At 38.8% G+C, this 14,115-nt stretch overlaps 1 protein-coding gene and 1 non-coding gene across 6 annotated transcripts in view; one reads left to right on the top strand and one right to left on the bottom strand.

The window, feature by feature from the left end:
- Positions 1 to 12,059, bottom strand: part of LOC149007894 (protein LNK2-like) — a 61,089-nt gene extending 49,030 nt beyond the window's left edge. For all 5 annotated transcript variants that reach the window (XM_089165643.1, XM_089165645.1, XM_089165644.1 and 2 more), the window contains exon 1: positions 11,737 to 12,059. In XM_089165643.1, coding sequence (XP_089021769.1) covers positions 11,737 to 11,760 — 24 coding nt within the window. In that variant the 5' untranslated portion in view covers positions 11,761 to 12,059. The remainder of the gene's footprint in view (positions 1 to 11,736) is intronic.
- Positions 12,060 to 12,940: 881 nt separating this feature from the next.
- Positions 12,941 to 13,013, top strand: TRNAR-ACG (transfer RNA arginine (anticodon ACG)). The gene has a single exon. It is a non-coding gene; the product is annotated as a tRNA-Arg (tRNA).
- Positions 13,014 to 14,115: the final 1,102 nt, after the last annotated feature.

The following is a 14,115-nucleotide window of genomic DNA, read 5'->3' as shown; positions in this document are numbered from 1 at the left end:
CAAATTACAGCTGAGATGTCTTTCTCAATCCTGAATTGCAGCAAGTATTTTGTTTTTCTTCTCTCAAAGCTCTGGGACATTCTTTAAGTATTCTTCTTGCAGCTGCTACTCTTCTCAAACCCAATTGAAGTTTACCTAAGCCCATTAATCACTAAGTGAATTACAGTTTTTTGGAAAGAAACCTAGCCGCACCTTTTTGTCACCTATTTTAGGGACAGCAGTAAGGGAATTAATGGACCAAGCTGCTGCTCTCATCCTTCTCTTTTCTACAATCTGAGATTAAAAGAAGGAACCAAACCAGATCTTCCCTGAACCTGTTCTCCCTCATCTTTTTTTTTTTTTTTTTTTTTTTTTTTTTTTTTTTGGGGGGGGGGGTTGAAGGAATGCTTCTGTTTTAGAGATCAAACCTTGTGGCAGACCTGGGATTTTCTTTCCTCTGTACCTTAGCAGTTTTTCAACCCTTTTGCAATCTCTTTTTGGGGCTGTACCCAATAATAGTTTGAACCTTCGCTTGTAATTTTTCCCCTTTGTTTTAGCAATCTGGTTTAGGGCTGTATTCTGGAATGCAGTTGGTAAACAGTTCAAATTTGTTAAAGGTTAAAACTTTCCTCTTTTCTCGTCCTAGTTGCTTACCCTAAAGTGGTTGTAGTTCTGCCCTAATTGTTACCCATATACCCCAGGTCTGAAACCCTAAAATCTGATCTAAGTAAAATTGTGATCAAAAGAAGATGACAACTCTGCTGCAACACCACACCAGAACTTATACCTACTACCATGGTTGTCAAGGCGGCAAGGTGACCAAAGCGGTTGGGGCTTCGCCTAGGTGATTAAGCAACAAAGCAGCGCCTAGATGAAAATAAGGCAACCAAAGTGGTTGGGTTAAATTTTTTTCAATACAACTACTTTTAAACTGTTAAATTTCTATTCTAAGCTAAACAAACATTCAAGAATCACATTCATCCCAAAAAAAAACAAGCATTCAAGAATCATAATTATGAAAAGATTATCCAAAAAAGAACACAAACATAAGTTTATCTCATCAAGCATCATAACATATGAGTATGAAGTATGTCATATTGTAAGTATGAAAATGAAAGTAGTAATTTTACATTTTTACTTACCTCTATGATAGTGTGATGCCAAATAAGTGTCTTGTACATCTAATGATCCATCAACTATTAAATTTATATATGACTTTGTAGAATAAAATTTGATTGAAAAATATTAAGAAAAAATATTATTATGTACAAAATGCCAAAAAAACCAACCTCTAGGCAATAATAAAGCGCACAATTAATTAAAAAAGCGGCTAAAAAATTGCATGTCAATGAAGCGGTGGCAAATAAGGCTGTTGAAAAACCGCCTTACCACTGGGGCGAACGCTTTGAAAACCATGCCGACTACTGCCGCTTGGTTATCCGCTTACAATCCTAAATGGTTCAAACTACTTAAATGTGGTCTAGATCTGCCTATATCACTATTAATACTGGTTTGGTTAGTTTGTGGGTTGGTTCAATTATAAGTTGTGGTTCAGTTTCTTATTATTATTCAGTTGTTTGTTTCCCATTAAGAACAATTATGTAATTTGGTACATTTCACATTATTATAATAAGAGGCTTGGTGGGTTACAGTGATTCATCCAAAGTATTCACTAATTTCCACATGGCATCAGAGCCAAGGGAAAGGTAGAATTCAACAAAGAAACTCACGCCTCTTTCTCTCTCTTCTTTACCCACCAACGAGAGCTCTCTCTTTTTCCCGCCATCAACACATCCCTCCATCAATGATAGAGGTAGTTTTCCTCTTCACTGTCACCGACACCCACCCCCTCCTTTCTTACCATCGACTCCCTCTTGGTGGGTTACTATATTTTGGGCAGTATCTATGAAGTAGTTTTTTACAGAGATTGACATTGTCCTTTCTTCTCCTACTACGACAGAATTTTTTGGGGTTGATGATCTACTCCTGCGATGTTTCAGATACTTCGAAAGGTTTGAAGACTAAAGAACAGCTTTGATCAGGATTTTTCCTTTTTTGGGGGGATCAATCAACCTAAGACTACTTTTTGTTTCCTTCTCCAAGAAATTTTCTTACATAGCACACGCGTGTGTGTGTGTGTGTTTTGGGTGAGTTAGTTGAAGATATGGCACAATAGGATGTTCAAGCTATTCTGACAAGTCATGAAAACTATCCCACCCTTACACCACTATCCGTCAGGTTTGATGGAACTACTTATTTGCTCTAGATCATCTGGTCTCGTTCTACCTATTTGACAGTGGCTGGAAGAGGTCTTGTTGGCCATGTTATAAGCACTACCACCAACCCTTAACAGCTGGTGTACTTCAATATAAATGGATTTCAAACGACTCTCTTCCAATGTCATTCTTTTTAATTCCATGCATCAAAATCTCGCCAGGGGGTATTTATTGTTGGATACAACAGCTCAAATTTGGAAGGCCACTAAGAAAACCTATGCCCAGTTGGGGAATGATGCACAGATCCATGAGTTACAGAAGAAACTTCGTAAAAATTCACAAAAGGAGTTGACCGTTGCACAGTACTATGTAGAACTACGATCTCTCTGGCAAGAGTTGGATCATTATGGCGACTACCAACCTAGTAATCTTGATGATGTGGCTGCCTACAGGAAGCATGTTAACAAAATTCAGGTGAATGATTTTTTGGTAGGATTGAATGTGGAGTATAATCAGATTTTGGTACAAGTTTTGAGTCGTTCTCCCTTTCCTACACTGAAACAATCCTATGGACTTGTCCAATGTGAGGAGAGTCGCTGCCTGGCTATGTTGCCCAACCTGATAATGGAAAAATATGCTCTTCAGAGTGTAAGTATGGTGTTTAAAACATAATCAGCCAAAGACATGGTTAAATATGAGCACTGCCACAAGACCTATTATACCAAAGCTACATGCTGGAATTACATAGGAAGCCTGCTGATTGGTGAGCCAAAAGCTAATCATTCAGAGACTATTCTTGCAGAACCTATTACAGATATCGGTTTTCCCAGGACGAGTTACTTGCTCTGAGGCGCATTCTACAATCTTCTACCGCTGCTGCTACCTCTTCCAATGCTCCTTCACCTGCATATTCAAACTCCTACCTTAGTAGTTCACATAACTTATTTACAAGCTTCCATGCTTCCTTTATTTGTGCTCTATGGATTATTGATACTGAAGCAACAGACCATATGACAAGTTCTGCTTCCTTTTTCTTGAATTATTTACTACCTCAGTGAAAGATAAGATTCATATAGCTGATGGATCTTACTCTTCTATTGTTGGGAAGGGAACCATACAGCATTCACCATCCCTTTCTTTGTCCTCAGTTTTCTACATGTTCCATCTTTTTTTACAAACCTTCTTTCAATTAGTAGTCTCACCAATGACTTGAATTATAAGGTAAACTTTTTTCCTTCCTATTGTGTCTTCCAAGATCTAGTAATAGGGAAGGAGATTTGATGTGTTAAACTGGACAAAGGACTTTATTTGTTGGCGCCGAATGGACTCTTCTTCTACTATGTTTGCTACTCCTCATCAGTCAATTTGGCGTTGTCAGACCTACACCAATGGCATTGTAGGCTAAGACATCCCCCCCCCCCCCCAAAAAAAAAATAGGAACTCTTAGGAAAAATTTTCCGGAATGAGTTTCATCTTGTTATAAGGATTTTTCTTTTTTGTGAAGCTTGTGTTTTTGTTAAACAAACTCGTTCAAGCTATTTGCCTTCTAATAATAATAGAAGTTCAGTGCCTTTTGTGTTAATTCATATTGATGTGTGGAGGCCCTGTAGACTCATGTTGTTATTAGCCATCCTTATTTTGTGACTTTTATTGATTGTTATTCTATTTCCACATGGATTTATCCTTTAAAACACAAAAATAAAGTTTTTTTTTATGTTTTTAAGGTTTTCATAACATGGTTAAAACTCAATTCAATGCCACTGTGAGGGTCCTTTGCAGTGACAATGGAACAGAGTATAGTGAGAAAGATTTTCAGAGATACCTCTTTGATACTGGCATAATACACCAAACCAGTTGTGCTGACACAGTGGCCGAAAGAAAGAATGTGAATCTCTTAGAGATTGCTCATTCTCTTTGATTGCTATGAATGTCCCCAACCAATATTGGAGTGATGCAGTTCTCACTACTTCCTACCTCATAAACCAAATGCCCAGTAGAATCCTTGATTTTCAATGTCCCAATGAGGTTCGTCAAGGAAATCATCCTTTATAGTTCCTCCCAAAATATTTGGTTGCGTGTATTATGCTAGGAATTCGACCCAAAAGATTAAGTTGGAACCTCGTGGCCTCCACTACATTTTTCTTGGGTATTCCACTATTCAAAAGGGTTACAAGTGTTATCATCTCCATAGAGAACAATTGTGTCTATGGATGTAATCTTTAATGAGTCTAATCCCTGTTATACACCTCTTCAGGGGGAGACTCTAAGAGGAGAGGTGTTCTTTCCCACTTTGGACATTCATGTCACATATATAGATCTACCAACCCAATTTAGCCCATTTAAAGGTTTAGGAAGAGATTCCTGACCAGGGGGAGCCTTCGGCCAACAAACCTAAAGACACTCAATCTCCCTCTGAACCTTATGAGGATCCTATCCAAAGGGAGACCACTCTTGTGAGGCACACCATTGAAGTCTTTCAACAGCAAATTGACCAAAGCAAGGATGTGTAAACTTATCAAAGGAAGAAAACCAATCAGCAACAGCAAGTAGAGAAGGTTGATAGGTTATCACTCTAGTCTCCTGATCCAAATTCAGGTCCTGTAAGTTCCCTTGAGTTATCTTCTTCTGACCTTCCTATTGCAAAATATGTTTTCCTATGACTCTTTGTCCAACTCCTACCAAGCCTTCATATCTTCTTTATCTGCTACATCTATTCCAAAGATTTGGCATAAAGCCTATGTTGATAAAAATTGGAAGGCAACAATGGTAAAGAAAATGCAGGCTATGAAAAAAAATGGTACTTGGGAGTTGGTTACTCTTCCTCTAGGGAAACAATCAGTAGGTTGTAAGTGAGTGTTTGTGGTCAAACAAAACATGGATGGTTTAGTCAACGGGTTGAAGGCTAGATTGGTTGCAAAAGAGTTCACCCAGACTTATGGAATCGATTATCAAGAGACCTTTGCCCTTGTTGCAAAATTGAATACGATCAATGTCCTGTTATCAGTGGCTGAGTCAAGATTGGGATTTACATCAATTAGATTAGATGTAAAGAATGCATTTCTACATGGAGAATTGAAAGAAGAGGTCTACATGGAAATCCCACATGGCCTATCTAACAACAAACAAAAGAGAAGGTTTGTCAGTTGAAGAAGTCGATTTATGGGTTGAAGCAACTCCTAGGTGTTGGTTTGGAAGCCTCCAAAAGGTTTTGGCATCGATTAGTTACAAGCAAAGTAATGTTGACTATACTCTCTTTGTGAAAAGTTTAGGAACTCACATTACTCTTCTAATTGTCTATATGGATGACATTGTCATCACTAAGAACGATGGTATAGAGATACAAAAGGTAAAGAGCTTCCTTGGCAAGGAATTTGAGGTTAAACATATAGGAAAACGTAAATAATTCCTAAGAATTGAGGGTGCTAGGTCATAAAAAGGCATCTATCTATCCCACAGAAAGTATATCCTAAACTTACTATTAAAAGTGGGAATGTTGGGATGTAAATCAGTGGATGCTCCAATTGAAGCAAGTATTAAGCTCAAAGAGAAAGAGGGAGTACTAGTGATAAAGGGATATTAAAGGTTGGTTGGGAAGTCGATTTATTTGTCACAGACCAGGCCCGACATTGCTTTTTCAGTAAGCCTAGTGAGTTAGTTCATGCATGACCCATATTCGAGTCATATGAATGTGGTTACTAGAATACTTCAGTATTTGAAGTCTACTCCAGGAAAGAGAATACTCTTGTCACCCACAGATAGTTTGATAGTGGAAGTATATACAGATCTAAATTGGGCTAGCTCCCCTGATAGAAAATCAATATCAAGATACTGCACATTTGTTGGCGGCAATTTATTGACCAGGAGAAGTAAAAAGCAAAGGTGGTGTCATTATCAATTACAGAGGCTGAGTACAAATCCATGATATGAGGAGTGATATTGGGTTTCCTGTTACAAGCCCTATGATGTTATATTGTGACAACAAAGCTGCCATCAATATAGACAATAATCCAGTACAACATGATCGTACTAAACATATTGAGATAGACAGATTTTTTTTGTCAAGGGAAAGTTGGAGCAAGGACTGATATGCATGCCTTTTGTGAGGTCTAAAGACCAAGTGGCTGACATCTTTATCAAACAACTGAAGGAAGGACACTTTCTCCCTATTTTAAGCAAGTTGGGCATGACTAACATCTATGCCTCAACTTGAGGGGGAGTGTTGGTTGGTTCGGTTGGTTTGTGGGTTGGTTCAGTTTATTATTATTATTATTTAGTTGTTTATTCCCATTATGGGCAATTATGCAATCTTATACATTTCTCATTATTATAATTAAGAGGCTTGGTGGGTCACAATGATTCATCCAAGTTCACTAATTTCCACACTAACCAAGAAATCCTAGGACATATTAATGGCACTGTTGTGCCTGCTGCTGCTTCTTGCGATTAGGAAAACTAAATCACAGTGGGCTCTACCAAGAAGAAAAGGAAAGAAGAAGAGAAGCCACCATCGCCATCGCCTTCACCTTAGCTGCTGCTGCATCATCTTCCCAATCGTGCGCAACACAAATCTTCGATTTTTCAGGTGTGTGGAAGAAGATATCGATTGTTATTGATTTATTTGGTTGGTTTTTTGGGTTCAACTTCTGATTTGGTTCTTTAGTTCATTGTTTGGTTCAATTCTTGGTTCATTGTCCAAAATAGACTAAACCAGAACCATATTTTTCCTTCTTTTTTGTCTTTGGTTCTATTAGACCAGACTTAGATTTTTTCTCTGGTTCAAAAAAAAAAAGGGAAAAAGGAGATTTGATCATATCATTGTTTGGCTATTGCATTGTGCGACGTTTTAGTTTTTTTTCGAAAGGTGAAGACTGAAGAACTGCAGACAAATTTTTCAACATGGCAGCCACAAATGATACTACTACTCCCACTGGATCCGAATATTTTCCCACTCTTCATTCTCTTTCGGTAAGATTTGACGGCACAAATTACTTGATCTGGTCTCGATCTGCTTACCTAACTATTGCTGGAAGAGGACTAGTTGGATACATGACGGGCACCACTATCAAACCCACTACAACAGTGTTTTTAACAGATAAATGGATATCACATGACTCTCTTATTATGTCATTCCTTTTGAATTCCATGCATCCAAATATTGCCCGGGGTTACCTATTACTTGATACTGCAGCCCAAATCTAGAAGGCTACTACTGAAACATATGGACGGTTGGGGAATGATGCACAGGTTTATGAGCTACGAAAGAAGCTTCATGAGACTACCCAAAAGGAACTAACTATGGCCCACTATTATACTGAGTTGCGATCTCTTTGGCAAGAGTTGAATAATTATGGGGATTATCACCCCACTAATCCAGATGATGTGGCGACATATAAGAAGTACATTGATAAGATCCGAGTATATGACTTCTTGGCAGGTTTGAGCGTGGAGTACGATCAGATCAGAGTGCAAGTCTTAAGTCATTCTCCCTTTCCTACACTAGAACAGTCTTATGCTCTTGTTCAGTGTGAGGAAAGTCGTCGATTAGTCATGCTTCATACTCTTATTATGGAGAAATCAGCTTTATAGTCTATTCACACTAAATCTGATCCGGCTAAGGAAATTGTCAAGTGTGAAAACTGTCACAAACCATATCATACCAAGGAAAATTGTTGGAAACTGCATGGGAAGCCTGCTGATTTTGAACAAAAACGAGCACAAAGAAAGGGAAAACCAACGGCTAATCTTTCTGCGACAGTTTCCACCACACCCTCTGCAGACGTTGGTTTTTCACAGGAGGAGTTCGCTACTCTGCGACGTATTCTGCAGTCTTCTATTGCCGGTACAGCCTCGACCATTGCTTCCTCTACTACCCCTACTAACTCCTACCTTACTACTTCAGGATCTGGTCACGGGGAAGGAGATTGGACGTGGTAAATGGACTTTATTTGCTCGATCCAATTGGAGGATCTACTTCTGCTTTGACTACATCTTCTAATTCGGTCCATTTGGTAATATCAGACCTTCATTAGTGGCACCGTAGGCTCGGTCATCCACCTTTCAAATTTTGTCATTTTCTCTAGATTTGTTTTCCTGATACTTTCATCTTACCATTACAATTTCTTCCTTTCCTTTGTTATTGTTTTCTCACGTGTAAAGCCACACGTGAGGGGGAGATTGAAGATGTCTACAATTCAATGCCTATCATGTAGACTTCCTTATGTAGAATTTGATCTTTGTTACCTTTGAAAGTTTGTCCCTTACCTTCACAATCTTCTACTTTGGAGATCTAACATTGCTATAGAGCTATCTTTTTGACTATACAGAACTTGATCTCTGTTAACCCTGGAGATTTGCCCCTTAACTTGACATCTTCTCTTCGGAGATCTAACCTTGCAAAAGATTTGTCGTTTGATCTTTGGAGAACTTGATCTCTATTACCTTTGGAGATTGTCACTTATCTTGACAAATTTTCCCCTACCTTTGGAGATTGTCCCTTGTCAAAATTTCCCTTTAAAGATCTAACATTGCTACAAATCAAAAGTTTCACTTTGGCTGTTTTACCCTAGCAATTGTTACCCCAAAAATATATTTTCCCTCAGATTTGCGCAGAAATTTAGTCTTCTCAACATTTGAAGATTCTACCTTTTTTCTTGGGTGTTCTTCCTTGGAGACATAAAGTTGCAGTAAAGATGAGGACAAAGCAAATGGAAGTCTATAAGGCAGAAGAAATCTATAAGTTTGAAGATCAAATTGTAGATGTTTACCTGGACAGATGTTTTATACTCTTTTGGTCAAGTTGGGCATGTGTGATATCCATGCCTCAACTTGAGGGGGAGTGTTGGAAGTATGATTAAGGTTTCCTAATTGGAGTAGACTCCTCTTTTAGTTATGCTTCTATTCTATTTGCTTTGTATTTCCTTATCCTACTCAAAGTAGGATTTACTCAGATTGTAACTATAAATACCCCATTGGGGCCTATGAATGAAAATAAGCCATTCTACTACAATCGTTTCTTTCAACACCTACGCAAGCTTCATACCCTTCCCCAGACAATTTTAGGTTACCGTATAACAACCCACATCTTTCCCGTCAAACTCCAAATTGTTTATCCCTTCTCCAATCCCATTGTAATTACTTCCTCTCCAAAGTTCCACCCATTAGGGATTGCTAATCTGAAGCAACTAGCCCATCCTCATTTTTATAAAACCCTAAAACTTTCCCAAACCCAAGTTAAACAATATATCTTTTACTGTTTTGCATCCGAACCACCCCAGAGGTTATCCAATAATTTTAAGCCATCTCAAAGTAAACGGGTGCGATATGTTGGTGAAGTAGAACCGGCGAATTTTGCCGACTTATCAACGATATTTCAGGTGGGTTCAAGACAGAGATGAAGAGCAATGTTTCTCAAAGCCACACCTTTGAAGGTCTGCGAAATATCAAGATATCTCGTCTATTCAACTTGCCCTACTCTATCAACTTCCATCTTAACCGCTTCCTTCGCCGTTTTCCGTCACCCAAGACTTGAGAGGAACGAAGAATGGAAGAACCCTTTCGGTGTCGCTCGTTTCTATCTTCTTCATCGAATTATCTAGTAGTTTCCATCTGTCTCTGAGAGCCTTTTCTGAGTCTTCAGGCCTTCAATGTATTCGTGATAAGGTTAGCAATTTCAGTTGTCTGCTTGCTGAAACCCTAATCACCATCGACCTCGAAATTCTTGTCGAACGCTCACCGATTAGAGTTGAGATGCTCATCTTCATTCTGCTATTTTTAACTTAATTGAATCTATTAAATTTAAAAAACTGAGATAGACGACGACAGAGGATGGGAGATGAATTTCAAATGAATGAGTACGAAAGTGGCTTTGGCAACGGAGACGAGGACCAAGTCCAGGAATGGGAGGCTGGATTGCCGAGTGCAGACGATCTCACTCCCTTATCTCAGTCGACTTATCGCCAACTTATCTCCAAAACTTTGGAGATTTCGTAGGAAAATTGGTGATTTTAGGCGAAATTTTGCAATATTGAATCGGTTGCTTTTTTTATTTCGTCCTGTGTCGAACTTGGCGAATTTCGCCGAAATTTGTTCCTAAAACCCAAACCCTCCCATAGAATTTTAGAATTAGTTGCTGGATGATTCTAGGCCCTAAATTTAGGGAATCCATCCAAGAAACCTTAACCCTAAATTGAGTTCACATCACCTACCTACTACTACTGTAATCTTTGATCAACATATAGCACCTCTCCTCAAGCCTTCTAAGACAACCCTCTATCTCTAAGTCTAGCATATGCTTTGCATCTTTCTTATGGAATTAACAAGTATAGAAGGACACAGCTAAGATCATTCAAGATTCTCATACATTCCAACCCTTGATGTGAATCCAATTCTAGGTTCAGGGTTTCTTGAAAAGTTTCCCTAGAATTAAGGATCCGCCCAGAATCTTTCGGCAAAATAATTCAATAATTTTATGGGATACCTAAGGGTTGCTCTGAAATAGATGAGAGTTGAATGGAAACACTAGGGAATAATAGATGGGTTCTTAAAAGATGATGGGAAAAACCTAAATTGTCAACAAATCCCCATGGGAGGGGTTTTGAGATAGGTAGAGTCAATATGGAATGTAACAAAAATAATGGAGATGGAAAATATTATTCCATTACCCAGAAATAATACAATTGCCAAATTTTGATGAGCCTTTTCTTTAGGTTGCAAAGATAACCCAAAGGATACATGATGAGAAGAGATCAGGCATCCAAAATATTTGCAGCAACTTTGGATTTTGATATTATGTCCATCAGTAGAACTCTATTTATAGACTTTGGAAATTTCTAGCTCCTACCAGAATTATCCTACTAGCACTAGGAACTAGGAATCCAGAATAAATAAATTTAAAAGGATAAAGAAGAGAGTTAAGGAGACTTCTCCTATTAGAATTTCAGGGAGTATAGATGCAAAGATACAACGACAGGTCATTTTAAATCACTTGGACTCTCTTATTGAATTGGTTTGATTAGAATAACACATCCATAAACTACTAACAGTTGTATAGGCCACCCTGTCTGATGTTATTCCTTTGCCCTTCTAACCCCACAATCTGAAGCCTCTTCTTTTCTCGTCTGAATTTGTAGAAACAGTATACACTGGAAGAACAAACAAAATACAGCAGAGAGGCACAACAGAAAGTGGAAATGTATGGTGAGATCAGCCGCCATGAAACTATTTAACCAAGTTTTAATTGATATGATAACTTAAACCAATAAGCAGTAATTAATTAGTTCTTCCTCTGTAAGCACATTATGCGCCACTCTCTCACTATAAATTGCTACCCTAACAATGCATTGGACTGATAGACCCATAACTAAAGACAACCACTAAAAAACCACCGTCACGGTAACTTTTATCTCTTCCCATCACAAAATTATGAACCACCAAAAAGCAACGAAGTTATCTCAAAACCCAAGAAACCAATCGAAGGTGAAGCAAGTTTTAATTTGTCTTGTGTTAAAGCTGATAAAAGCAACAGCGGCCGTAAAATTCTTACCTCTTCCTCGTTCCACTCAAACATTTTCGATGAAGAAATAACAGATCCGAATTCCCAAATCCAGTTCAGCGAATCGCTCGGAGCTCCACCTTAACATTTCCAATTCTGCACCTAAAACGATTTTCTTCTTCAGGACCCAGAAACTACCACATACTACGATTTCCCAAACATCAACAACTTAACCATCAACAAGTGCGAAATCACAGAACAGTCTAATTTAGTTTTCCGAAGCTTTCCAGAGGTGCTTGGAGAGAGAAAGAGAGAAAACGAAGAAGAGCAGACTCTACAGACTATAGAGAGAGAGAGGAAGAGAGAGAGAGAATTGGGATTGGATGGTTGGTGCCACGTGTGACGAGATTTACGTGGTTGATTTGGCAGATGTAATATCCGTTTCACATAATGCCACGTAGGATAGTGGTATCTTAAGTTGTGGCATCGAGGAGACTATCTAATACGAAAACCTGATTGGTTGACAGGAGATCTGAATTTCATTTGGGAGTTAATTTTCATGTCATTTGGACTTCAGACGTAATTATTCACTTTTCCCGTGGGTTAGTAGGTAATTAGACCAAGGCTTATAGCTTCTTTTTTCTTTTTTGGGCCAAATGGCTTTTAGCTTGTAACATAGGCGAAGGAAGGTTTTGGGCCGCGGCCCACGTGCGGGGTATCTGGAAAGTTCTGGTTAGTGGTGGAAATCGTCTTGGAGGTCGTTGTCTACGGTTCGGCCGGAAGCAAAACTACCAGTATTTTCTTTCGTGCCACTTGTCAGGCTATTTGTGATTAAATTTTGAGGTTAAAAATGTCACCTGATTGTGATTAGGTTTTGAGGTTAAAAGAGTCATTTCGAAAGAGGAAGAGTCTAGCGAAGAAGGGTAGATTAGTAAATTTAAACGCCCTTCTGCTTGAGTTGCTCTTCTTCTTCGCTGACGGCCATTTTACGGCAAAGCATTGCCGGTGCCGTGGTGCCGATACCACTGCCGCTGCTAAAATGAATGCGGCGATCACAGATCTTCCAAGTCCAGGATCTGTAAACTGTGAATGTAACATTTGGCCTCTCAGGTCATCCATCGAACACATCATTCAATATCAAATTTCTAACCTCCCTTCCCCCTTAACTGTGCCTTCAGAAAACGGAGTCATTCCAGAAGCGATGGAGATCGTCATTATTTAAATTTATGTATTTAACGGATGCATATATGTATACGACTTCATGGCCCAATGGATAAGGCGCTGGTCTACGGAACCAGAGATTCTGGGTTCGATCCCCAGTGAAGTCGTTTTTGTTTTTCATTTTCCTCAATTGTTCCTCAATGGGGGCAACATCTACTTAGATCTTAACAGACCAAGCTACTCCTTACCCACAGTGGATTAGTAGAGCAGTTAAAAGTCCAACCTCGAAGGACCCATCCGTACCTTTTAGTATATTCATCCCTCCCCTTATAACTTTTGAATTAAATAAAAGTCTGTTACCCAACTCATCCGAAGATCTCAATTTCTCCAAAATAAAAAAAATCTCAATTTTTCGGTCTCTCCCTTGCACCGTTTCTCACAGGCTCTGAGATGTCTCCTAAAACTGAACTGTAAAGGTTTGCTTCAGGTAATAATGTTTCTCAGGTCTACAAACGGATAGGGGAAAAGAAAAAAAAAAAAAAAGCCCATTCTCATAGGGTTGCAATAAGGTTGGTTAGGATTTGGCTTTTTGAAACGTTAATTATGACAGATCAAATCAAGCTCATACTACTCAATTCCATTTCATACCAAACCGGCTCAAAATGTGCAGAACTGAGGCATTTTGAAATGCCAAATTAATCGAGGGAAACTTACCCTCTTCTTCTTCATTCTCTGAAAACTGAAAAACATAACTTAGAGGAGAGAGAGAGTATGGGAATGAGAGAAAGAGAGAGAGCTGGTCGGTTAAGGTTTTCAACGACGTGGGTTCTTGCTTCCAGCTAAAACCTGAAATTGTGCTAATCTAACCATACGAAAGGAGAAAAAGAGAGAGGTTAGGGTTCTGAGAACATCTGCGTTGCGTTCTCGACCTGCATCTGCTTCTTCATCCTCAAATAATCGAACGAGAGAGATATGCAAATGGTAATTTCCTTCAACGATAAGGATGAACACAGAGGGGCTTTATCTCATCAAAGTTTGAGGGCACTCATCGGCTCTCTTCTATGGGCTTTTAAATTTTCTTTAGTCATGAAATCTTAAAGCTTTGTCTTAGAACCTTACTTTAAGTAGCCTTTGATTTAGCCATTCTCTTAACTACTCTGTCTTTTCTTTTCTTCAGTTCTTGAATATGTGGAAGGCAAATGGGTATGTGAATCTGGTCCACGAGGGGGCTTAGGAGAAAGCATTGCTCAAAAGTTGTTGGGTTGATGT

The sequence above is a fragment of the Hakea prostrata genome, chromosome 8 (assembly GCF_041222555.1).
Source record: "Hakea prostrata isolate BN-2017 chromosome 8, UWA_Hpros_2, whole genome shotgun sequence".
NCBI classification, from domain to species: domain Eukaryota; kingdom Viridiplantae; phylum Streptophyta; class Magnoliopsida; order Proteales; family Proteaceae; genus Hakea; species Hakea prostrata.
The sequence above is the reverse complement of the archived record's forward strand: the minus strand, read 5'-3'. Positions and strand labels throughout refer to the sequence as shown.